The sequence below is a fragment of the Euleptes europaea genome, chromosome 3 (genome assembly GCF_029931775.1).
Source record: "Euleptes europaea isolate rEulEur1 chromosome 3, rEulEur1.hap1, whole genome shotgun sequence".
NCBI classification, from domain to species: Eukaryota; Metazoa; Chordata; class Lepidosauria; order Squamata; family Sphaerodactylidae; genus Euleptes; species Euleptes europaea.
Genome location: NC_079314.1, coordinates 45,634,914 through 45,659,862, shown reverse-complemented (window position 1 = coordinate 45,659,862; position 24,949 = coordinate 45,634,914). Strand labels below are relative to the sequence as shown.

At 46.8% G+C, this 24,949-nt stretch overlaps 1 protein-coding gene across 1 annotated transcript in view; it reads right to left on the bottom strand.

Annotated features, from left to right (window-relative positions):
- The window catches only part of GSAP (gamma-secretase activating protein), a 61,717-nt gene extending 40,665 nt beyond the window's left edge, over window positions 1–21,052 (bottom strand). Inside the window, exons 1-8 of the mRNA XM_056846473.1 lie at window positions 20,692–21,052; window positions 7,264–7,340; window positions 5,791–5,847; window positions 4,244–4,313; window positions 3,934–3,990; window positions 3,751–3,839; window positions 3,407–3,476; window positions 1,539–1,585 (exon numbers count right to left, since the gene is read on the bottom strand). Coding sequence (XP_056702451.1) covers window positions 1,539–1,585; window positions 3,407–3,476; window positions 3,751–3,839; window positions 3,934–3,990; window positions 4,244–4,313; window positions 5,791–5,847; window positions 7,264–7,340; window positions 20,692–21,052 — 828 coding nt within the window. The remainder of the gene's footprint in view (window positions 1–1,538; window positions 1,586–3,406; window positions 3,477–3,750; window positions 3,840–3,933; window positions 3,991–4,243; window positions 4,314–5,790; window positions 5,848–7,263; window positions 7,341–20,691) is intronic.
- Window positions 21,053–24,949: the final 3,897 nt, after the last annotated feature.

Below are 24,949 nucleotides of genomic sequence, written 5' to 3'. Positions count from 1 at the left end.
GCCCTCCACAACTGAACTGGAAAATCCTACCAGTAGATTATAGAAATTCCAGTATGGTGGGGAAGGGTCTCCCGCTCCCCAGAAAGGACTGACATTGACATCCACAGACAATCTGTCTGCAAATGTTACTAAGCTATTATGAACAAGTAAGCCTCAAAGGATTGAGCTTAGACCAATTTAGCAGAGGCAAATTTGTATTATACTCTACCAGCCACACTACCGATAAGTTTTCCATAAAATCCAGGCAAACTAACTATGCTCTATAGAAAATAACCAATACAAAAAAACAAAACCAAAGCTATGTCTTTCAGAGCAATCCAAAGGGGGGTAACCACAGCTCCACAGGGGGAGCTGTGGGGCCAGAGAGGCACAGGTGCTACTGACCTGGCTCCCGAGATAGCTAGACCGGACCACAGGACACACTGTCACCCGACACAAGCATTCAGCAGGCAGCCCTCCCGCTGCAGCTGACACCTCATGTGCTGTTGCCGCTTATCCTTAACAGATGCTCCACCCGTCGCATTTGCAAAACTGAGTGACTCTGGGCATCCAGCATGGGAGGGAGCTGCCGTGGTCGGTGCCAGATGAGCCTGCAGCTACTGCACAATAGGCACCATGCCGAGCATCCGTGGAACGGAGCTAGGCTGGTCAGTGGCCAAGACAGTGGCAGTGATTTGGAGACGGCTGCCGCCTCAATAAAGTTTCCTTGCACCCATGCCAGGGGCCACTGGATGGATTGACCGCCAAGGGCTGGCCTCCACCAGCCGGGATCCTCCCTCTCCCAGAGGCCCCTCTTGACATTTGCATATGGGGATGGCCTGCCTGGGACAGGCTGGGGTTGCTGGGATCGCTGCAGTGGCAGGTGAGTCCCATGTCAATATCCACAGCCAACCAGCCGCTCTGCCTGGGGGAGTTGCCCAGGAGGTAGGTTCAGCCAGCCTGTGTGGGAAGGGGCACCAGGCCGGGAGCTCAGGGCCTGCTTGGGCCACCCATGCCCAGGCTTGGTGTCATCTTAGCTTGGAGGACCCATTCTCAGGGCCCAGGACCTGCCCCGTCGAGGGAATCGTCATCTGATCAGATGTGCAATTCCCGGGACCCTCCCGGGTGACTGATTTCTTTGCAGTGTTTATAACTGGTGCATCAGGCTGGTGCCCGGTGACCTATACAGCTATATTGATGACCCAGGATACTTTTGCAGGGCGCTGGAGTTCCAAACACAGGAAGCGCTGCTGCCCCTTCTCCTAGTCAGGGAACCCCTTCATATGTGAACGACAGAACCCTCCATACCCACACCTTCTGTTTGGGGAGGGGGCCTGTCAGCAGTGCAGATGGGGAACAGAGTCTGCCTATGAGTACCTGGCAGACCCCTTCCCCGGGAGCACACTCCCCGGGTCAACGTGGCTCCTTTCTAGGCCCACTGTTGCTGTGCCGTCCCCAGAGCTGCTGCCCCCTCCCAGATTGTGCTGCCCATCTCCACCTCGCCCCTATCATTGGCCCTGAACAAAAGCATTAATAAAAGTGTTTTCAAAATTTCTTACTGCCGAGTTTCCTTCTTTGACAACTCTGATATTAAATTTTTCAACATCTGTAAAATACAAAAAACTAAGTCAGCGTCTTTTCTTAAGAATTCTCTCACCCACACACACCTTTTAAGGCTCGTTTCACTTCTAAACAATTAACACTTCATTGCCAAATATTTGTACCATGATATTTGCACACAGGGCTGGCATGAAGTGGTACAAGGTGGGCATATCAGCAAATTTTGCAAAGCTGCAGTTGTGCAGATAGGATGCTGCATTCCAAGGCCTCATGTACTGGAGATGCCAGGCTAGGAAGACAGTGTCAAATGTTCAGGATTGCAGTCCAAGTGATATCTTTTAAATACTGTTAATTTGGCAAAAGTCATTTATGGTGAAGCAAAGGACTCATGCATATACCCTTATGTCCCGGGACAAGCCCCTCCCCGCGTCGCCCGGGCCGTTCCAGGTCTCCCCCCCGGGGGGAAGGGATCCCACTCACCGGGGGTGGGGGGGGGACCCGCCGGCACGGCAGGCCACCCCGCCGACGGCCGGACCTCCGCCCCGGCTGCAGCCTTGGGGCCCGGGGGAAAAACCGGCCCGAACGGCCCAGCCGCAGCGCCGGCCGCGGCGGCGCCGGCCCGCGCGCCCGCAGCCCTACCCGCTCAACAGCTGAGCCGCGGGAAGGGCGCGGGCGGGGCCGGGGAGCGCACGCCGGCTCCCCATGTGAAGGCCGGCCACCTGGCCCGGTGTGGGCCCTTATTTGGGGATTCGGGGGCGGGCCTTGAGGGAGGAAGGGGCGGGGCCTCTCTGGCCTGGAGGGGATATAAGGCCAGAGAGGAGCCTGGGCCGGGGAGGAGCAGCAGCTACAGGGGGCAAGGGCTGAGCTAACCTGGAGCAACCTGGCTGCATCCGAGGGGGAGGCGAGTTCTGATTCCCCCTCGGACTGGTCTGAGGCCGAGGAGGCTCCTCCGGTCAGACCCACCTCCAGGGCAGAGACCCCGAAGGCGACGGCGGCGCCAGGGAGGCATGACACCTTAAGACTGCAAAGCTTGGGAGCAGAGACTTTCCCCTTTTGTTTCTTTAGAATTAGTTAGGCTGGGGAGTTTTTTGTTCGATAAAAATTACAGAAAGACTTGCACATGCCAAAAAGGAACTCCTCCATCTCCCCCCTGCCACCAAACTAGCCACAACTACCATATCAATCTGTTTCCAAAGTTTTGTTGAGTTTTAAACAACTTGTATCTACAAAATTCTTGCACGTCAACGGGAGCTGGCAATTCTCTTATACCCAGTGTCTGCAGGACCATCACAGCTGACTAGGTGTGAGTCAAATGGTGACAATCCTGTAAAACTCCAGGCAGAAGTGACTATATAAAAACTACATATTATCATCAAGAACCTCTTAGTTCCAGCAATTTGTAAAGCTTATTTGAACAGAACAACAAAAATGGTTATGAAATCAGAACCAATACAAAGGCTAAGCTTTTCAAATAAAGTTGCTTGACAGCACCAATGCATTCATAAGGATCCGCCCATGATCTTTTCCTGGGCTGCAGGCTTGCTTCATCTACAGAATTCCATGCTCTTTGAAAGAACACTGGAGGTTTTAGCAGGGGAGAGGAGGAGGAGGAAATCCCAGAACCACCAAGTTCTTTTAGGAACCTTGCTGTCGCCCCAGAGCTAGCTAGGTGCAAGCACATCATTAAACCACACTTATTCTTTGCACAAACACTGATATTTCAAACCTTTTCTCATACCCTAAATCAGGATTGAGATGGGACAGGAAATACATATGACCCCCCCATACCTATTTCTAATAAACTAGGCAGCATTAGAAGTCAGCTTGTGAAACATGCCATTAAAATGTAATTTTAAAATACGCTTACATTCATCTTCTGAAATAAGTAAGAGACAACTCTCTGGGAAAGCGTGTGTTTCTGCAACTGGATATAGAAACTGTAAAAGGAAATTGTGCATAGATAACGGGCAGGATAAAGCTTTGCTGATTAAACTCAACTGGCTAATGATCAACTGTGTAAGTCTGACAGAATAACAATGCTCTTTTTATTGGAACATTATCAGTTCCTTGTTATGTAGTTCAAAGTAGTTTAATGTCAAAATCAAAACAGACAAAATTTTCAAATATAACAAGGCACCTGAACAAACTATAACTAAATCCCTAATGATTTTTCCTTATTACCGGTAAGTTCAGATCAAATAGCTTGCTTACTTGCACTCTGATGCGGCTATCCACAGCCTTTAAAACTTTCACATTATTAATTGGGCAAATTTCAATGAGCAGCGTCAGGCATTTCGATACTGCAAGGAAAAAAAGCATAATTAAGGCAATAACAGTCTTACTGGAGGTTATGTCCAAAAATGCAAAAGAAGAGAATCTTAATGTTTTAAGTACCTGGTTGAAGCAGCAGATCTGCTCTTACTTCTTTTGTTGACTGAAGAAAACTGACAGCTAATTAATTGAAAAACATATTTAGATTTTCTGTGGCAAGTATTAAACCGCACAAATCTTACTGAAGGGGGTGAACAATATGGGGAAATACATAGAAACCTGAGACCGTCCATTCATGTTTAAAGATCACAGTGTATGTCTTCAAAATAGTATCACGTATAGTTCACTGATGTTTACAGGATGAGCCATCGGGTACAAGCTATCAAGAGCCCCAAAGTCTTCAGAACTTTAGTGGGAACGGAAATGAGCTTACCAAGCAATGTCTTTTCATTGTTAACTGAACAGCTGATCACATGCAGATCTTTTTCAAAAGTATATAGGTGCTATGGAAAGATATCTTAAGTTAGCACACATTGTGTAACAAATTCTTCCAATGCTTAAAAATAGTAGCATTTCAAAAGATTAAAAATACAGACCTCCACTCTCATCCTTTCCCTCTGCATTATGAAGACACTTCAATCTCCATAAAGCCGGTTAAAATTAGGAGCACCAACCCAATTCCCCTTTCAAACTAGTTTCCTTATGCATTCACACAGAATCAAGTGTTTCTGTGCTACAACAGCAGAAAGAACATAGATCACTAACCTAGCGTGCTAGACCAACTCAGACCTCTACAGATTATCTGCCCCTTGCTTCTTATTTGGATTGTTTATATCAATACCTTAAGGATATACTATTTATGGAGATGAGACCCAACTTTTTCTGTTGTCATCTGCTTCACAGCCAAGACAGGATCAGTGTACAGGAATGGGCTGGATGAGGACAAAATAATCTACATGATGACATAAGCAGGAAAATGTGGTAGAATGGACTGCATCACTTGCAGATATTGGATTCTAGCTGTGAATGTTCCTTTGTGGGGGGGTTTTGCAGAAAGTTTTTAACATAGGGGAGCACTTCCACCTGTAGCCTGGTGTGGTACTGTCCAGTTTACCCATAAGGCTGTTGCAGGTGTGACTAACAGCTGCAGATCATTCTAGCTACAGAAGAGTTTTTCTACAGCCAAAGAGGTTCATATTCACCTGGCCAGAGGACCAGGTCGAAGGTCAATTTTGGCCACAGGTTTGCTTCTAAAATGCTGAACTGGCAGTACTGCCCATGAAGGCTTTTAAAAGTTACATCTAGTTTGCCAACTGAATCCTCTTTGGAAGAGAAACAGCTGCGTGGTAACTACTCTGATGGACTACAGTCTACACAGACTTACCACAGAAGAGGGTTCAAAAAATTGTAGCTCATCCAGAATATGGCCACTCATCAACTAACAGAAATAAAAGAGAATGTAACACCAGTGCTCGCAATGCAAGATGCTAATCTAACACTGTCTGGGCCAAAAGTACCTTAAAGAATCACCATCTCTCCCACATGAAGTCCTTCATATCCGTTAAGATCCTTAGGGAAGAACAACTTCCAAAACTCTGTTCTGTGAGTGCTAAGAACAGGACTTTCCCCTATTACATAGTGGCATTACTAGAGCAAAACCTGGAAAAACTGCTAGGCCATTCAGCCAAAATTATAAAGAAAATATTTTCTGCAAGGAATTTGGAGTGATCAGTACTGCTATTTTGTAATCTTTGGCTGAAAGTTTCCTGGATATGAATGTACATACAGGTTTATTTATGGAGAGCGGTTTCTAGCTTGAAATTTAAGCATGTAATTGTGCAGTTCGTAGTGTACCTTTTGGTGGGAAAGTGGCTAATAATAAAAATTTACCTTTGAAACTCTTCATAAACATTAAAAAACTTGATCTGGGAATCAGGGAAGACTCAGTGTGGCTCTCTACTATATGCTCTTTAGGCTTACCTCATTTGTTTGGCTGTTGGGATCATACAATCCGATATAGGTGTGTCCCCTTGTACTCTGCAAAGGAAATTAGTTGAATAAATACAAAATTATACAAAACGTTTGAACACTTAATTCTCTCTCAATACCATCCCTAGTATAACTTTTCAAGGCTTGTGAATCCCCCTCATTGATGCAACAAAAAGAATAGGCGTGCCACAGCATTTGATTGTTTTGATGCACAACCTATACTCTGGACAAGAGGCTTCTTGTTAGGACAGAAAATGAAGAGAATGGTTTCCAATTGGCAAAGGTGTTAGACAAGGATATTTTTTCTCCCTATCTCTTCAATCTGTATGTAGAACATATCATAAAGATTGATTAGATTTAGATTAAGGTGGTGTGAAAATTGGTGGAACATTAACAATTTGAGATATGCAGATGACACCACATTATTGGCAGAAAATTGTGTAGTTTTGAAACGACCACTGATGAAGTTTTGCCAAAGCAGGATTACTGCTGAACACTCAGAAGACAAAAGTAATGAATATGTCCACTCCCCTCTTAAAGCCCTCCAAGCTGGCAGCCATCACCACATCCTGGGGCAAGGAGTTCCACAATTTAACTATGCGTTGTGGGGAAAAATACTTCCTTTTATGTTTTGAATCTCTCACCCTCCAGCTTTAGCAGATGACCCCGTGTTCTAGTATTATTAAAGCTCCCTTTTTCCTGCGACAAGAGGGGAGACTTTACTCTGCATCCTGCCTTTTTCTTATGTGAGGATTCTGGGCCGTGCCCTTTCCATTGTGGCATTTATGCATGGGGATGCCTTGCCCAGTGAAGCATGAAGTGCCGGTTTCTGTGACCGTCATCCTGTCAAAATCTTACTGTTCCAAAAGGCATTTCCAGCTGGGCGGTTGACTAACAAATGCTGATACTTCTCTTTTCAAGTCTTTTTTAAAAAAATCTACTTGAGTTTTCTTAGTAATTTTTATGGCGTGTCATATGCTATATCAAGTGCCTTTTGATGGGGAGAATGCAATTTATTCACTTATAAGTAAATTGAGCAAGAAATAAACTCAGCTAAATGACAGGTTGGATTACAGATCACCTGGTATTTGTATAGACAAGTATCTTGAAATATTTTGATAACAGAAGGCAGATAACCCAGCTAAATATACTTAAAATTCAGATACCAAAATATGCTATAGAACAAAATATGTTTGCCTAGTCCAAAAAAGTACTGCAGGCAGTGTCTGAAAAATCAATGTTTTGTAAACTACTGGCTATCAAAGAAATAAAACTCTAATAAACTTTTAATTAAAAGAGATCTTCCATTTTAAAGCAAAATGTAAATTATTGGATTAATAAAGGAACGTACATACTTCTTGATAGAACACCCAGGCTGCAATCCTATGCACTGCTGAATTCCCTTCATAGTAAGCATGCACAGCATCATAACCACAGTCTCTGAAATAAAAACATTAGTCTTACCTTCCAGGTATAAACAATATTTCCATTTCTTTCAACATTTACTGTGCGCAGTGTTTCTAAACTCTCCAAAAAGGTATCTGAAACAATAAGCATTAATATAATATAAAATAACTTAGGTTAATGTAAAACACAAACGTAGCTTTAAGAGAGTCAGAAATAAAAAGTACATCATGAAGATAACAACAGACTGCAGGGTCATAGTAATTGTCGTTTACAACTGTTCAAGTGGCAAGGAAGTTCACCCAACGTGAATGGAAAAATTGGTTAGAAATTCCAGTGTTATATGCATAATAAGTCACATAGGCAGTCACAAAATTACAAAGGTATTTTTGACTCCTCGGACAGCAGCACACAACATTAAACTGCAATCTTCAGCAACAAGTTTTAAAACTGGATGGTTTTGTCCTAAGACCTTCTCTTTCTGCTCCTCTTCTAGCAGATCAGCCTCAGTTTCTGTGGAGACTGCCTACGGGGCCTCATCATTTGGAGAAAGGAGGGAAGAGAGTTTTGCTTCTGCATGCTGATGGGAGATGGTAAGATGAAATAGCCCATCCCACACTTGGAAAAAGCTGACTATTGCTTATATGTGACAATTCAGAATACTGCAGAAGGACCAGTGTGACCAAGAGACTAGGGAGGCAGTGAGGCTGCATAGGTTCTTTGCAAAGTGATTTGCTGCTTCCTGCTTCTCTAGGCAACTTGGCATGAACAGCCTCCCCCCTTCCCAATGTGACACCAGCCTGGTGGCATTACAAGTTCCCATCCTCCTGCCTCACCAGATGAAGTCCATCAAACTACAAACGATACCTAGCAGTCACACTAGAAAAAGAAATGTAAGCCTCCAAGGTGAGTCATCCAACAAATCCCCCCCGAAGTAACAGTGCCAACCCTAAGCAAGAGTTAAGCATTCTAAGTCCACTGGTCAGTGAGCTTAAGAGAGTGTAATTCTGCTTGAGACGGCACTGCATTTATATCCCACTTTCCCCCCTAATTGGCTTTTCTCCCAAGTGGCATACAAACACAGTTCTCCTCTACTCCATTTGTTCACAGTCACCCTGTGAGGTAGGTTTGGTTCAGCGAGGGTGACTGGTTTAAAGTTACCCAGCGAACTTCAGTTCAATATTAATAAAGAAGTTCGACTGTACCAAAAATCCATCACATTCCTCATTTAACCACACCATGTGGACTTACTATTACAAGATGTCACAACTACCTGCAATCCAAAAGATCCCTTATGACTTGAATTAGCATCTGCTTTCTGCATATTAGGAGTTTCAAGAGAACAATGCACTCTAAAATTCTCTGACCATATTTCTAACATGAGACAGAGGAGGCGGGAATAAAGGACTGCACTGAAGCAAACACAGGGAAATATCGTACACATGACAGGCTCTCTGTAGGAAGTCAAATCTGCAGAAGAATTCCTGCTCTCATTTCATTTCTAGCATTCTAAGGCTTCCTTATGTTTCACTTAAGTTGTAACAAACACGGTAAACTCAGCACACATTTCAAGGAAGTTAAACAACATTATGTACACCTTAACAATTGAAAGCTTTCAACCTAGTAGCTGACACAGCATTCTGAATCAGATAAGCAAATACATACAACATACCATTCAGGCAAACACCTGGGTTGTCACTATTATCTTACTTGGTCTGTTACTTTAATTACGGCTAATTTAGACATGACCCAGCCAAATAAATCAGTTTTTGTTCTCAAAGATACCAAAAGGAAACTGGCTGGCTGGCTGGCTTGAGGACTTTATTTGCAGTAGTACAGGTCAGGGCAGTTTAATTTCCACATTATCTCAAGGCCACGCAACACAAATATTTTTAAAAGGCACACAAGCAGAAACAAGTCAAAAAATAAACCGTGTAAAAATTACAACAATCATGAGTACAATTCCAACATGAGACTCAACAAAGACGAGTTAGAGTACCAAAGCATACATTGCCAATCAGTGATTTCCCTTGAAAGTTATATTCTATCGATAAGTCAATCCTTTACAGCAATGATCAATTTTCTCTACCCTTCAGCAACTTGGGGAGAAAAACTCAAATGAACATATGGCTGGGGCATTTACAGAGCAATCCTGAGGTGATTTTGCGCCACAGTGTAACTATGGTACCGCTAGTCCACTTCCTGTGGGGTTTGGTTGCATGGCAGCCAGCAGGAAAAGTTGGGGGGGGGGGCTGTCAGTGGCCGCAATCACGTCAGCATGCCCAGTAACTGAGCTGCTGCTTTCCTTGGAGGTGTTCTGGGAAGGCAGCAGGGCTGTGACAGACAGGCCTGCCAGAACCAATCAGGATTGCAAGGCACAGGGGCCAGGCACCGTCACATGGGCGGGGCCAGGGATGTTCGCTCGCTGCCAGCAGCATAGCCTCCCTTCCACTTAAAGGGGCCAAGTCCCATCAGAAGCCCCTGGCCATCTGCCAGTGGTGGCAGAGGCCCCAACATTGCTCCTCAAAGACACCCAAAGCCAGTCCCCTGCACCAAAGCCACCTTTTGGGATTCTGCACCCTCTGGTGCCTTTGGGGAGGAACGGCCCAGCAGCCACAAGATGAGCAGTGGCCCACTGTCTTACCCCCATTCGCAGGGGATCAACACCACCCACACGCCCTTCTCATGCCTGGCACCACGCTGCAACCAGGACAATTGGTGAAAGTTTCCATTTTCAGGAAGGGCTTCTTTTGGACACCAATCCCTATCTATGTGCCCTCAGCCTGGCCACAGGCGTGTGAGCAAGGACATGTGAGGGAAGAAGCTGTGAGCTGCTGCACTGCGCAGTGCAGTTGAAAGCTCCTGCATAGCCGTAACTGACCTTAAGCCAGCCGACACACAGAGGCAGGAAGAGAATGGCCAGTGTTGGGGGTTTTCCCATCCCCCCTCCAAGGTTTGCTGGAAGCCTGATGCGCGCAATGGCCATGACACTTTCTTTTTGCAAACAGCCCCCTACAAAGCCCAAACTCCATGTCTGTCTCCTGCTCTGTCCCTTCGTTACCATAACCAAATGGGGCTGAGGTTGCTGGGATCCACTGGGCCCTTCCAGGCCTCCACAGAGGAAGACCCTCTGAAAATGACCAATGCTGCTTTCCTGTGCCAAAAAAATACCTGTCCATTGCAAATACTGGTGTCAAGGCATTTCTTGTGGAACCACTTCACCCCCACACGAATGATAATTACTATGACCCTGCAGTCTAGACCCTCTGTGCCCTTTCTGAACATCCTCCCAATACATTGGAATTGTTGGAACAACCTTGTTCGGAGCTGGCTTGTCCCTTTGCAATGTGGCCCAGGGCCAATAAACCCAGCTGCACCCTGTGTAGCCCATCCATTCGTTGTACTATCTGCCAGTGGCACACTGAACAAGCAGCTTTGAGATGGCTACTTGCAGGATCAGAACCATCTGCTCCACTGGCAGACTGAGACATCAGGGTCTCTGTGAGGGTCTCAGTTTATGTGTCTCTGCTTCCCATCACCTGCTATCAGTGAACTCGTAAAAGCAGTTCACACCTTCTGGTCTCAGGCGCCAGGCCTGATTGCCCCAAGTATCTTCCCCCCCGCTGTTCTTCCTGTCAGTACTCCCTCAGGCCGATGCGGCCTTGGAAGTGAGATAGCGTCACCAGACTTCCTGGGACTCGTCTGATGTTTTGTATTATGCCAAGCTTGTAACTTCCCATAACAATAAGTGTGAACCCCAGTGCCCCAGTGCCCTGGAGTCAATATATTCTGTAAACCCGATTAGCCCCTCACTTGCAACTTGCTACCTGTGCCTGTCTCATCTCCTGATGTCTTCAATAAATCCTTTGTTTCTTTATCAACGTCTGAACATTTGATTTGGAGAAGTAAACTCAGAGAGAGGGGATCTCTCACATTAAGTTGCAAGTCCTTGCCTCTCGAACTGCTGCTGTACCTTTTGGGACAGAATGTCAGGCGATGAGGAAAACACCCCTACTACCCCTGACGCACCGGACGGACCGGTGGTACCGGAGAAACCGGACCCCAAGGAGGAGGGTGCCAAGCCAAAGAAGCCTAGGGATCCCATCCCCGACCAAGGCCGGGACGGACGTCCCCGAGGACTTTTTAACAATTGGCTGGACTCCCCCAAGGGTTGGTCTCTCTCCCGAACCGCGGCGAAGGATCGCCGTTTGGCCTTCCCCAGCACGGGACTTGAGGGGGACCCGGCGCGCAAGGAGGCCCTGATGGAAGAGGAACGCAGGCAGTGGCTGGAGGATCGCCAAGCCATGCAGGAGCAGATGGAGTCCATGCGGCTTGTGATGGGTGAGATGGCAGCAGCCCTGGACGCGCTGAAAGTGCAACCGCCTGCCGGCAACCCCCCGGACGGAACACCGGCAGCCCCTCCCGCGCCTCCTAGCCTCCCGTCCCGTCGGGACCTGAAAGTCACCTATGACGGTTCAGGAGACCAGTTGACCTTTTTCATGGTCCAAGTGGACATTTTTATGCGAGAACAAGGCCGAACCTTCACTTCCGAGGAGTCCCGGGTGCAGTACGTGGCTTCCTTACTGCAAGGGGAGGCGGCCGCCTGGATGGTGTTGCAGTATGAACTCCGCTCGCCGGTGCTGCGAACCCTGGACGAGTTTATGGTAGCACTCCGAAACCGCTTCGAGGACCCGACTCTGGGTGAGCGGGCTAAAGCCTCCCTGATGCAACTGCGCCAAGGGACCAAGTCGGTGGCGCAGTATGCAAGTGAGTTCCAATCACTGGCCAGCCGAATCCTGGACTGGAGTGAGGCCACTTTGGTACAGTGTTTCAGGGAGGGCCTCAACCCGGACCTCCAACATTGGGCTTTTATGCAAGGGAACCCCCCGGATGTGGAAGGTTGGGTTCGCCACGCTGCCGACATCGAGAATCGCAAACAACTCCTGACCTTGTCCAAACAACGCGTTGGACGAGACCCGAGACCCCGGAGTGACCGGGGCCGAGACTTCCGACCGGGAGGGAGCGGGGGTCCCTCGGCCGCTGAACGCCGCAAGCGTTTTGAGACCGGTGTCTGCCTGACCTGCGGGGGAAAGGGACACTTTGCGTCGCAATGCCCCTCTCGTTCGGGTCGTCCCAACCCCCCTCGCCAAGCCCCGACCGAACCGCAGAAGGCGGCCGCTGAGGACCAGCCCCGCCGCAGGAGCGGACCACCGGGCCGGCGTTCCGGCGCACCCTCCGCTCTCCATGCGCGCCCCCAGGATGTGATCTCCACCTCTACAGGCCCAACGGGGTCCCGGATTACAAATACTACTTTTGATTCGGACGGATCCCCGAACGCCACCACTCCGTCCCCCTCTTCCAGCGAGGAGGAAGAGTGGGAACAGCCGGCAAAAAACGCCGTCGGTCTGCTGTAGAGGGGGCTCCGCAGCAGACCGCCCCTGTCGTTGTGCAAGGAGCTCCACCGATGGTAAGCGCCCAAGAGGACAATGTGTATGTGCGTGTTCACCTGTCCCTACCCAAAGGGGGTCCCAGTTTAGAATTCCCCGCTTTGGTTGACTCGGGGTGTGCCCGCACTATGATTAGTGAGGAAGCGGCCAAGAAACTGGGAGTCCGGCGCAAGCGGCTTCCGGGACCCCTCCGCTTTTCCCAAATGGACGGGAGCGATTTTAAACGGGGCCCAGTGACCCACCGAACTGCAGCCGTGATTATGTCTGTGGGAGAACATTGGGAACGCTTGTATTTTACCATCGCCCCTATTGTAACCCCAGTGGTGTTAGGGATGAACTGGCTACAAGGACACAACCCCTCCATCGACTGGGTTAAACGGGTGCTCTCGTTTCCCGAAAGCCCCTGTGGGTTGCATGACAAGGAACGGGTACTCAGGACTCCGGCCGCAGCATTGGTAGGGTCCCCCACCCCAACCTCCGTTCCTCCTCAACTGCCCACAGAATACTCGCAGTTTGCGGATGTCTTTGATGTTAGAGAATGTGACGAACTACCTCCCCACAGAGAGACGGACTGTGTCATCGAAATTGTGGGGGAAGGCAAGCTGTCTAAAGGGAAGGTCTATCCCATGAGCCCTAGTGAGAAGGCGGTGTTACGGGACTATCTGGATGCCAACTTGGCGAGGGGTTTCATACGCCCTTCCAAAGCTCCTTATTCGGCCCCAGCCTTCTTTGTGAAGAAAAAGACGGGAGATCTAAGACTGTGTATTGACTTTCGTAGGCTAAACGCAGTCACCCAGTCTAACGCTTACCCTCTCCCTCTTATTCCCGACCTTCTAGCACAATTAAAGGAGGGCCGAATCTTCACCAAACTGGACTTGGTGGAAGCATACCACCGCATTCGCATTAAAGAAGGAGACGAACCCAAAACGGCCTTTTCCAGCTGTTTTGGAATGTTTGAATACCTAGTCATGCCGTTCGGACTTTCGGGGGCTCCCAGTGTGTTTATGCAATTGATTAATGAGGTTTTACATGATTTGCTGTTTCGGGGGGTGGTGGTATTTCTCGATGACATCCTTATTTACTCTGAAACCATGGAAGAACATGTGCGCCTAGTGCGAGAAGTGCTCCAGCGGCTGCGGGAGCACAAACTGTATGCTAAGGTATCCAAATGTGAGTTCCACCAACCTTCCATTACATTTCTTGGGTACGTGATTTCCCACCAAGGTTTAGAAATGGACCCCGCAAAGGTCCAGGCGGTGCGAGATTGGGAACCCCCCACTACCCGCCGCCAGCTTCAGCAGTTTTTGGGATTCGCTAACTTTTACCGAAACTTCATTCCCAACTTTGCCCAAGTTGCGCTTCCTCTCACAGCCCTGTTGCGTACCAAGGACAAGGGGGCTAGCGCCGTGCTTCCCTCATCCCGTTTGCAATGGTCCCCCCAGTGCCAGCAGGCTTTTGAATGTTTAAAGCTACTTTTTTCGTCCGAACCCGTTTTGGCTCACCCGGATTGCACCAAGCCTTTCGTGGTGCAGGTGGATGCCTCGGATGTGGCCATGGGCGGGGCCCTATTGCAGAGGGATGAAGGGGGGCGGTTGAGACCATGCGCCTACTTCTCCAAAAAGTTTTCCCAGTCCGAAATCAACTGGGCTATTTGGGAGAAGGAGGCGGCGGCGGTCAAACATGCCCTCACCATATGGAGACACTTCTTAGAAGGTGCCGAACGGCCGTTTGAAGTGTGTACCGATCACAAGAATCTCGAGGCTCTCAAGGGAGCTAGAAAGCTCAACGCCAAACAAATTCGGTGGGCCCAATTTTTCGCCAAATTCCGGTTCACTCTCAAACATGTCCCGGGCAAGGAAAATGCCCTAGCCGACGCTTTGTCACGACTTCCCCAGTATCGCAACGATTTCGATCGCCCTGTCGACTCCCTGTTCACTCCCGAGCAGCGTGGGGAGGTCCCCAGCTTAGCCGTCACTACCCGATCCCAAGCCCATCGACCAGAGACCCCCCCTACACTCAAAGGTATCCCGGAAGCCTTCCAACAGCGGCTCCGGGACGCTTCCTTACAGGAGGAGGAGCACCATCTCCTCCCTACTGGCCTGGAACGAACCAACACTTGGTGGATGCAAGGGGGAAAACTGTATGTCCCATCCTCCCTTCGCAAAGAGGTATTGGGACTTGTACATGGTGCCAGATTGGCGGGTCATTTTGGTTTCATTAAAACACTTCACCTGGTACGGAGGCAGTTCTGGTGGCCCGGTATGAGAGCCGATGTGGAGCTGTATGTGCGCAGCTGCCCCACTTGCGCCACAGCTAAGAAACGGATGGGAAAACCCCCAGGGCTTCTCAAACCGCTGGAGAACCCCTCCCGCCCCTGGGAAGTCATAGCCATGGATTTTATCACCGACCTACCTCCTAGTCGGGGAAAAACGGTTCTCTGGGTAATCACGGACCTTTTTTCCAAACAGGTCCATTTTGTTCCATGTGCAGGTCTTCCTTCAGCCCAGGGTTTGGCTAAACTATTTGTTACACATGTCCTCAGGCTACACTCGGTCCCGAGGAAGGTCCTCTCCGACCGGGGAGTCCAGTTTGTTGCCAAATTCTGGCGAGCCTTTCTAAAGCTCATGGGGGTGGAGGAACAGGGTTTGTCTTCTGCCTATCACCCCCAAACGGATGGTCAAACGGAACGAGTAAACGCGGTGGTAGAATGTTACTTGCGTTGCTATGTAAATTTCCACCAGGATGACTGGGTCGACCTGCTGCCATTCGCCGAATATGCGTACAACAATGCGCCTCATTCCTCTACCGGCTTTAGTCCCTTCCAAGTAATATACGGGACGGAATTCGGTCCTTTCGGTTCCGCCCCCGTCACGCCAGAGCTCCAAACCACCCCTGATCTTCAGGACTGGATTCAGGCAGTTAAATCTACCTGGCCATGGCTGCTCAAAAATCTTGAGAAGGCAAAAAGCAAGTACAAGGAACAGGCAGACAAACACCGGTCTCCGGGATGGGAGCTAAAGGTGGGGGAGCAAGTGTATCTGTCCACCAAAAACCTCCGCTCTCTTCGTCCCTGCAAAAAACTGAGCGACCGTTATGTGGGACCTTTCCCCATTACCAGAGTGATCAATGAGGTTACCGTGGAACTGAAACTCCCAAAGACCCTCAAGGGAGTCCATCCCGTATTTCATATTAGTCTCCTCAAACCTTATGTGGCAGCTCCCCAGTTCCACCCCCCTCCCGACCATGAGATTCCTACTGTGGTAGGAGGGGATACCCATCTGGAAATATCCAAGGTCTTAGATTCCAAATGGAAGAAGGGGAAACTGTTTTACTTTGTTCGTTGGAAAAACCTTGGGTCCGCTCACGACGAGTGGGTGGCCGCACCCCACATGGCGGCCCCTCGCTTGGTCCGAGAATTCCACCTCGCTTATCCCGATAAGCCTCGCCCTCTCGAGGACCCCGGGGGGGGGGCCTTAAGGGGGGCAGAATGTGAGGGTCTCAGTTTATGTGTCTCTGCTTCCCATCACCTGCTATCAGTGAACTCGTAAAAGCAGTTCACACCTTCTGGTCTCAGGCGCCAGGCCTGATTGCCCCAAGTATCTTCCCCCCCGCTGTTCTTCCTGTCAGTACTCCCTCAGGCCGATGCGGCCTTGGAAGTGAGATAGCGTCACCAGACTTCCTGGGACTCGTCTGATGTTTTGTATTATGCCAAGCTTGTAACTTCCCATAACAATAAGTGTGAACCCCAGTGCCCCAGTGCCCTGGAGTCAATATATTCTGTAAACCCGATTAGCCCCTCACTTGCAACTTGCTACCTGTGCCTGTCTCATCTCCTGATGTCTTCAATAAATCCTTTGTTTCTTTATCAACGTCTGAACATTTGATTTGGAGAAGTAAACTCAGAGAGAGGGGATCTCTCACAGTCTCTCAACAGCCTCCTCACCCACACAAAGAACACTGCTGTGGCAAATGAAAACACTTTATTGGAGGGCTTTTGGGGGAAAGGGCCCAAAAGAACCAGAATCTGCCTCTGCTTAACCTCAGGGGAAATGGGTGTGCCACTGCTGGGGCACAGTCCGAATAGGGTGGAGGGCAAAGGTGGCAGCAGGCTGTATACAATTGTTGGTTTCAAAAAGCAGCCTTGGTCAGGACTTCCGGTAGAGACGCTGATCCCAGCACCATGTCCCCCGAGATCGCTCGGAAGGAACCAAGAAGTGTTTTGAACCGGGGCTCCATCAAAAAGCCCCGTCTCTGATCCTAAATAGTGGATTGGAATGCAGGCAACCCCCTGCTGTCGTAGAAGAGCGGTTTGACTCCCAACCCCCTCCCGTGAGAGCTCTCGCTGAGGAGGAGGGTTGGTCGAAGTCCCGCCGGCTGAGGAGGACATCCACCGCCACGAACGCCTCGAGGATAGAAGCTGTGAGCTCCTCTACCTTATACCGAACATTGAGCAAGTAAATAACAGAGAACCCTGTCCTCCAATCTCCGTGTAAGTTACATGAACTCCCTTTGCTCATCAAATCTGATTTTGGACGACTGGAACTTTTTAAAATACGTTTAAGACTTTGCACCCCATTACCCAGGATTTTAAATGATTTTCCGACTAAAAAGACTATTTAAGTAGCAGAAATTGAATTAGCAGGCAAATAAAAACAACCTGAAAGAACTGAGTGGCATCGGTAGCTTCCAATCGGCGGCCGCGGAGTGAAGGGGAGGAGGAGTATTTCTTTGCTTTCGATTCCCTGTTTGGTTATCTTGGAAGAGTCCTCCAGGCACGTACTCAGGAAGTGACCCTTCTAGGACTTGGAAACCAGAGGATGGTTGAGCTGGAGGTGCCTCACTCTGTGCAGCAACAAAATAGATCCTACCTTCTTTAATTAGAGTGAGAGCAACGGAAAGCTCACAACCTCGTATCTTCCTGTTCTGCCTAGCAACAGCACCAAAGCCAATAGACTCTCATTAACTCAGTAGCTTTCTAACACTGGATTGCCTGCTTACATTTCTTTCAGTCGGGGAAAAGAAGAAAAAGCCACAGAGAATCATGGAAGTTAATTATCAAAAGATATAGGAAATGTTGGCCAAGCAAAATGAATTAATAAATGAACTAGCAAAGAAGAAGTTTGAACAGGTCTCCAAGCAACAAGAACAATCAGCTACACAAATGATTTTAATTACCCAGAAATTTGATGGCATCATAAATGAGATCAAGGAAATAAAAGACCAAATTATAGCAATGAAAGATGGCATGAAAAAGATGGAACTTTCAGTTAAAAATAATACGGAAGACTTGAAAGGACTTTAAAAAGACATGAAATCCCAAGCACAACAAATTGAAGCAATACAACTCCAGGAACAAAGAATGAAAGATCAATTAGCCATTTTGGATTTACAACAAAGAGAATTTAATTTACGCATACGTAATTATCGGAAAGACTTGGGGGTACCGGAGAGGCTATCATATGATCACTGGCTGACATATTTCATTTAAATGTACAAGAATTGAATGATGCAATAAACAAGATATATAGAATTCCTTTATCAACACAGGTACAGAAAACAAAAGCCAGAGAGATCTTGATCTTTCTTTGACATCAGTATGAAAAATATTATCATGAAATTCCAAATGGAGAATCAACTGAGTGTCGATAATACACTGCTGATAATTCGCAAAGATATCCCACGTCGCCTGATTGAAAAGAGAGCCATATATAAAGATTTTGCTGAGTTGCTAAGAAACAAAGGAATAAAATACAGCTGGCTGTTACCACAAGGCCTTACCTTTACTTACAAACAAATTAAACATGCTATCAATTCACTGGAAGATGTCGAAATTTTTTTGACAAGAAATAGTGAGCTGTCAATTCAAAATGTTGGAACACAAGAAGAAGATTCAACAGCCCACAGAGTTCAGGGCATTGACTGTTCCAGACAGGAGACCACTTCAAGAAAACAAGCGAATGGCGATGGAAATTCCCGACAGAAGAAAAAGTATAAGAAGAAAGGCTGAGAAAGTTGGAAGAACACTAATTTGACTTTTAATATGGGAAAAGTGGGGGGCGGAGGAAAAATATTATCAATATGATTTTTTATTTGGGATATATAAGGTGTTTTTTTAGGGTTTTTTTAAAGATTTTTACAAATTATTTAGAGATGAATAACTGGAGGAAGTTATGTTAAATGAGATTTGTATCTCTTTATTTTTTTATGTTTCTATTTCTCTTTCCTTCTTATTATTAACACTATATGATTATTGCTTATTGAAAGTTACCAGATAGGGGGAAAGTATAATATGAATATGATGACTTATAATAAATTAGAATGTAAGAATGCAAAGGAGATTTTAGATATTTTAGAGAGGGAGGAAGATGAAGGGGAAGTCAACTATTATTAATCATATATAAATATTGGAGACATACACCAAATTTTTTATTATTCTTTTATTGATATGGAAGATGTATGGTCAAATGATATGTAAGCTATTATTGAAAAATAATAAAAATATATATTAAAAAAAAGCAGCCTTGGTCTGTGGCCAGGACATATTGGGGCCCGTGGCACAGCAGTCTGAGCCAGAGCTTGCCCTGTTGGATCTTCACCTGCAAAAGAAACAGAGACACATACATCTGCAACAAGGCACCACAAGTGCCTTGGTGGGCACATAGAGGTCCATCTGGGGTTGGCAGGGAATTGGCATGGATCCAGTTTCGTACCCTATAGTGGCCCTGCAGCAGCTCCTTAATTACACTTTAAGAGCCTGAATATGGCTGGACCAGTTTCCAAGCAGAAAAATAAGAAACCCCAAATAATAAAGTTATTTACTCGTTTCATGGCATACAAATCAAGTCGATTGTACCTGGGAGAATGGAATCCAAAAGCTATATACAGTGTTCAGCTTTGGTTTTTATCATCACTGATTGCCAAGTACACAAAAAACACTGCTTTATCAATGAAAGTTAGCAGCATACCACTGATAAAGTAGAAGAAAGGACTTTTATTCATAGTGCTCTCACCTTTTTAATATCCAAAATAAAACTGTACAACTTTATAGCTTACACAGAGAATTGCTTTGCAGTTAGATTTACCTTCCCAAAATGAGGGTTTGGGGGACTGTTATTTTTTATTTTATTTTGCATTAAGATACCTGACACCTTAAAACAACAACCAGGAAACTTGTGAGTTTCATTTGCCAGAACATATCACATAGCTTTTTGCAGAAAAAAATATATGCTTTCATAACTACCACAAAACCTGCATACAAATAATTGCCAAAGAACCAGGAAATGTAGGCAGGCATTTGCAGAGGTTTGTGTATTTTGGCAAAAGTTCACATCTCATACAACTGTCAACTGACTCAAGAGCCAGAGTTATAACATACAGGCCTCACTAGACAGATATTTCTTGCATGGCCCCTTTCCAAAAAAATACAGTGTGTGCCACAGTTTTAGAAACTCACACACATGAACCTGCCTACTACTGAAGTCAGAGCAGTGGCTTATCAAGGCCTGTATTGTCTGCTCTGACAGACAACAACTTTCCAGAATATCTGATATCTTTCACACCACTTACTGCCACCTGATCCTTGTTCAGAATCCAGGATCTTGTGCATGCAAAGCAGATGCCTTCCCACAGTTTCTCTCCAGCTGCCTTATACCGAGTCCGTTTATCAACCTACTAAGGCCAGCGTTGCCAGCTCTGACGGGCAGCAGCTCTCCAGGATTCCAGGCAGCAGTCTTTCACACCACCTACTGCCTGGTCCTTTCAACTGGAAGCGCCGGGGATTGAACGAGGGACCTTCTGCATGCCAAGCCGCAGCTCTGCCCCGGGGCGGGGGGGGGGGAAGCACAGGTTCTCCCTTCATTTCAGGGCAATGCCCAACCCCTGCTTTGGAAAACTGACTTCAGTCCGTAATTTCCTTCGACGGCCTCGCAACTGCAACGAGCGGAGCACCAAGAAGGAGGGCGCGCCATTCCCAAGTAACAAGGAAGTCTGACATGCCCCGCCCTGCCCTGCCCTGCCCTGCCCTGCCCCGCCCCGCCCTCACCAGCATCAGCGCCTCGAGCGGCGGCGGCCAAGGGTTGCCCCGCCAGCCAGGACGCCGCGTCCCGCTGCGGGTCAAAGTGGGCGCTCAGACGTAGCAGCATCGCGCCCCCTGTCGGGGAGGAGTTCCTGGTGGCGCCGACCAACAGGGTCGCTCCGCGGTCCTCCCTCAGCGCCTCTGCCGAGCCCTTGTCAGCGGCTTTCGCTTCTGCTCCGGGCGCGGCAACGCCCACCATTAAGAACGGGCAGCCTCGTCTGCCTATTGGGCGCGCCTCGCGTCCTTCACCTTCGCGCCGCTCGGACTGGCCAGGCGCCCTGCTACGCACGCCTCGGAGCAATGCCGGAGGACTCTCGGGGTGTGCCATCGACCGTCACGCCCGAGCCCTTGACCTCCTTGACCTGAGTCTATTGGTTGCTGCGGAATTCGGTGGTCGGAGGGGGCCATACCTCTTCGCATTGGGGGGGGGGGGCAGTTCTGTAATGCTTCCTACATAAAAACTCTACAGTTTTTTTTAAGTATGCCACAGAGAAAATTGCAAACTAAGATCTTTGCAGGGAATTATTAGTTGATAACTCTGACAACCAAGATCAGGTTAATTCATGCTATCGTATTCCCTATTACTGTGTATGGGTGTGAGAGCTGGGCAATGAAGAAAGCTGATAGGAAGAAAGTAGATTCCTTTGAAATGTGTTGGAGGAGAGTGTTACGGATACCCTGGACCGCCAAAAAAAAAAAACAAATCAATGGGTTGTAGATCAAATCAAGCCTGAACTGACCCTAGAAGCTAAAATGACTAAACTGAGGCTGTCGTACTTTGGACATATTATGAGAAGACAAGAGTCAATGGAAAAGACAATCATTCTAGGAAAAGTTGAAGGCAGCAGGAAAAGAGAAAGACCCAACGAGATGGATTGACTCTATAAAGGAAGCCACAGCCCTCGATTTGCAAGATCTGAGCAAGGCAGTTAAGGATAGGACACTTTGGAGAACATTGATTCATAGGGTCACGGTACTTAACACACAACAACAACTAGAAACAATGCCTGTCTTTTCCTGAAGTTCTACTGCCACAGCTCTCTGCCATCTTATCTATGGACAAAGTAAACCAGGCCCTTGAAGGCATAGGAGAGGAGCTGTGTATTTTGCTAAAGTTCACCTGCCACTATGGGGGGAGGGATCCCTCCTCTTCTTCCTGATGGGCTAAATCCTAAACTCATAAAATGAGTGGCTGAACAGCATTTAACTGGATTAAATCCCACCCAGCAGCCAGTTCATTCGCTGTTGTTTTCTGATTGGACCTTTATTATGTCAAAGAATGCAGAGCCAAGATGCAAAGTTGTTTCCAGTAGGTGAGTCATGGGAAATTGTTTTCTTGCAAGTGTGCCATTTATGTGTGAGCAATAAAAGGTGACGCTTTGCAGTGCTCAAAATTAAAACAGAACAAAATTATTTATTCCACAATAAGCGTTCATAGGTCAGAGCTCACTTCATCTGGTTTATGAAAGGTACACCATGTGGCAGACACAATTATATCTAAAACTTCAAAGAGAAAGGCGCAAGATGTTACAAACAGAAGTCAATTTAAACCAAGGTCAGATCAAAACACTCAGTGTGGACCCCTTCCAATTTATTTGAAAGGCAAAAAGGAATTAACAAAATCAGATCTAATCAAGGAAAATATAAGGTGAAACATGATAAGCAGGCCCACTTAGAGAAAAGTACTTTAAAGTAAGAGAAAAGTATTCCTGAAGTACTGAACATCTGTGAAGTTAGTGAGAAAATCCTAAATCTTTCAGTTGAGGGCAGCTTTGTAATATTAGCATGGAAGAGGGGAGGCTCTTGCTGTGCGTTTACGTGTATCCCTGTAAACTGTGCGATCCTATGCACGCTTACTTTGGGGCCAAGGTCCGTTATTCTCAATGAGACACCCAAGTAAACATTCATATGAATGAGCTACTTAATTCCCCCATTCTCCTAATGACAGGGGATGCAGAGAAGCTTTGAGAAAATATGTCCCTGAAGGTAGAAGCTGAAGGTTACCTGTGGCTAAGTATCCCAGGGGACAGTGAATTGGCCCCTAGTGCAGACACGTCTGCCGTATGTTCTTATTGCCAAGTTGTATTAGCAGCAGAAGAATTAGCCATGCCTTTCCCAGTTCTCTGGTCCTGATCCATATCTTAGGAGTTCCAGTCATGAAACCGGAAGATCACCTGTTGTTAGGTCCATAAAGCATTCTCTGGAGGAAGACAGATGCTTAGTGGTGTAGTGGTTAAGAGCAGTGGTTTGGAGCGGTGGACTCTGATCTGGAGAACTGGGTTTGATTCTCCGCTCCTCCACATGAGTGGCGGATACTAATTTGGTGCACTGGATTTGTTTCCTCACACTCACTCAGCCTCACCTACCTCGCAGGGTTTCTGTTATGGGAAGGTGATTTGATTCTTCTTAAAGTGGTAGAGAAAGCTGTTTTGATTCTTCCTTAAGTGGTAGAGAAAGTAGGCATATAAAGCAAACCCTTCTTCTTAGTGAAAGATCTTTACTGTTGCTTTAATAAAATGCTAACAGTCCCTTAAAATGGACAGGTTAAATACCCCTTCAGGATTAGGAAGCATTTTCTGTACAAAGTATTGTACTAAAAGTATTGTACAGCCTTGTAGTACACAACAAAAGCTTTGTATGCAATGTTTCCCCTTGCATAGTCACTCATGACCTGGGGGGAGGGTTGTTTGAGAGGGGAGTGACAAGAAAACATACGTCAGACCAAAGTTTATTTTAACACAAGCTAGTCTTCTGACAGACATGAACATCCCTACGGAGCAACATTGCTACCTGGCAACTGGGCAAAAGCACTGTGAGGAAATTAAAAAAAAATGTATATATTTGTATATTTATAAATTTATACAGAAATGTATATGTATTAGAATGAATTTAAGGTATTTATGTGTAGCAGAAAGCTGAACAGTCACGTAAATCAGGGTTTGTAGAGCTACTAACCTATTAGATAAGAAGGAGGGAAAACAGAGTTGTTGTATTGGTCCCTTAGCCTGGTAGGAAAAGAACCAATCAGGCAGCAGGGAGAATGTAGCAATCTTATTGGCCCTTTTAGCAAGCTGTGATAAGAGCCCGTCACTAGTTAGTTTTCAATCCCCCTTCAAACTAGAAGTAGAACTAGCAGAGGCAGCTAGGAAAAGAAGACACAGAGAAAGAGCTTTGAAGAAGTTCAGAAAACAGGGATAGAGCTGAAGTCCAGATACTTGCAGCAGAGAATTCCCTCAGCAGGTGGAAGAAGCCTGCAAGCTGTAGACTAGGGAGGGCTGAATAGCTGTGGAGGGAACTAAGCCCCAGAAGTACAACTACAGCCAGTCTCAAGGCAGTCAATTAAGGGAGCTGCTATATTGAAGTGCAGTGAAGATGAGATTTGCATCCCCTGGGAATGCTGGCAGAAAAGCCTCAGAAGATTGTAAGTGTGAATTAATATACAGAATAAGAACAAGGATATTTCTACAAGTTTCTGTTGTTATATATTAAAGAACTCTGTTGTATGGATCAGAAGAGGAAAGAGTTGTTCTTTTACTTAGGAAGCAAGCACCTAAGGGTTAACTACATTAACCAACCCCGAGATCCTGACAAACACCTCCCCTTAAACTCCAATAAAACTTCTGGTTTACCAGAAAGAGGACAAAGTTGGTATTGTCATCAGTCAGAGGAGGTAACAGGTTTTGCCAGATGTTAATTAGGTCTGAAATAGCAGGCTGGCTAAATTAACTGATATAGCTAAGGGCATGATGGGTAAAGTAGTTCCAGAAACTTTGCATTTACAATCCTGCTCTCAAAGGCAACAAACCATTTCCCCACACCTGACTGGTTAATAGCTATTGCAGATGATAAGTTGCCAGGCCAATGGTCCTTTGCATTATTCCTTTAATTCTAAAAATGCCAGAAGAGTCCTGAGTTCCATCTCCTGGCATGAAAAGTAGGCTTCTGGAAAATTCACCAATGACACTAGCTTGAATCTTTGTAAGCTGTCTTAATGCAGAAGCTTAATTAATCCAGCTGTATGTAATTGTGTTAATGTGGGTTAACTACAGCCATCTTCTACCCCCCTCGCATTGATATCAGCATTGAGAACAAGGGGACAGTAGTTCATTTGGATCCAGTTAATATCAGCAGGTTGCTATGATGTGTTAGCAATGCTCTTTGTTGATAAATTTGCCTGCAACTGCTCTGACCTTGACATCACTATTAAGAAAGTACAGTTACTAGA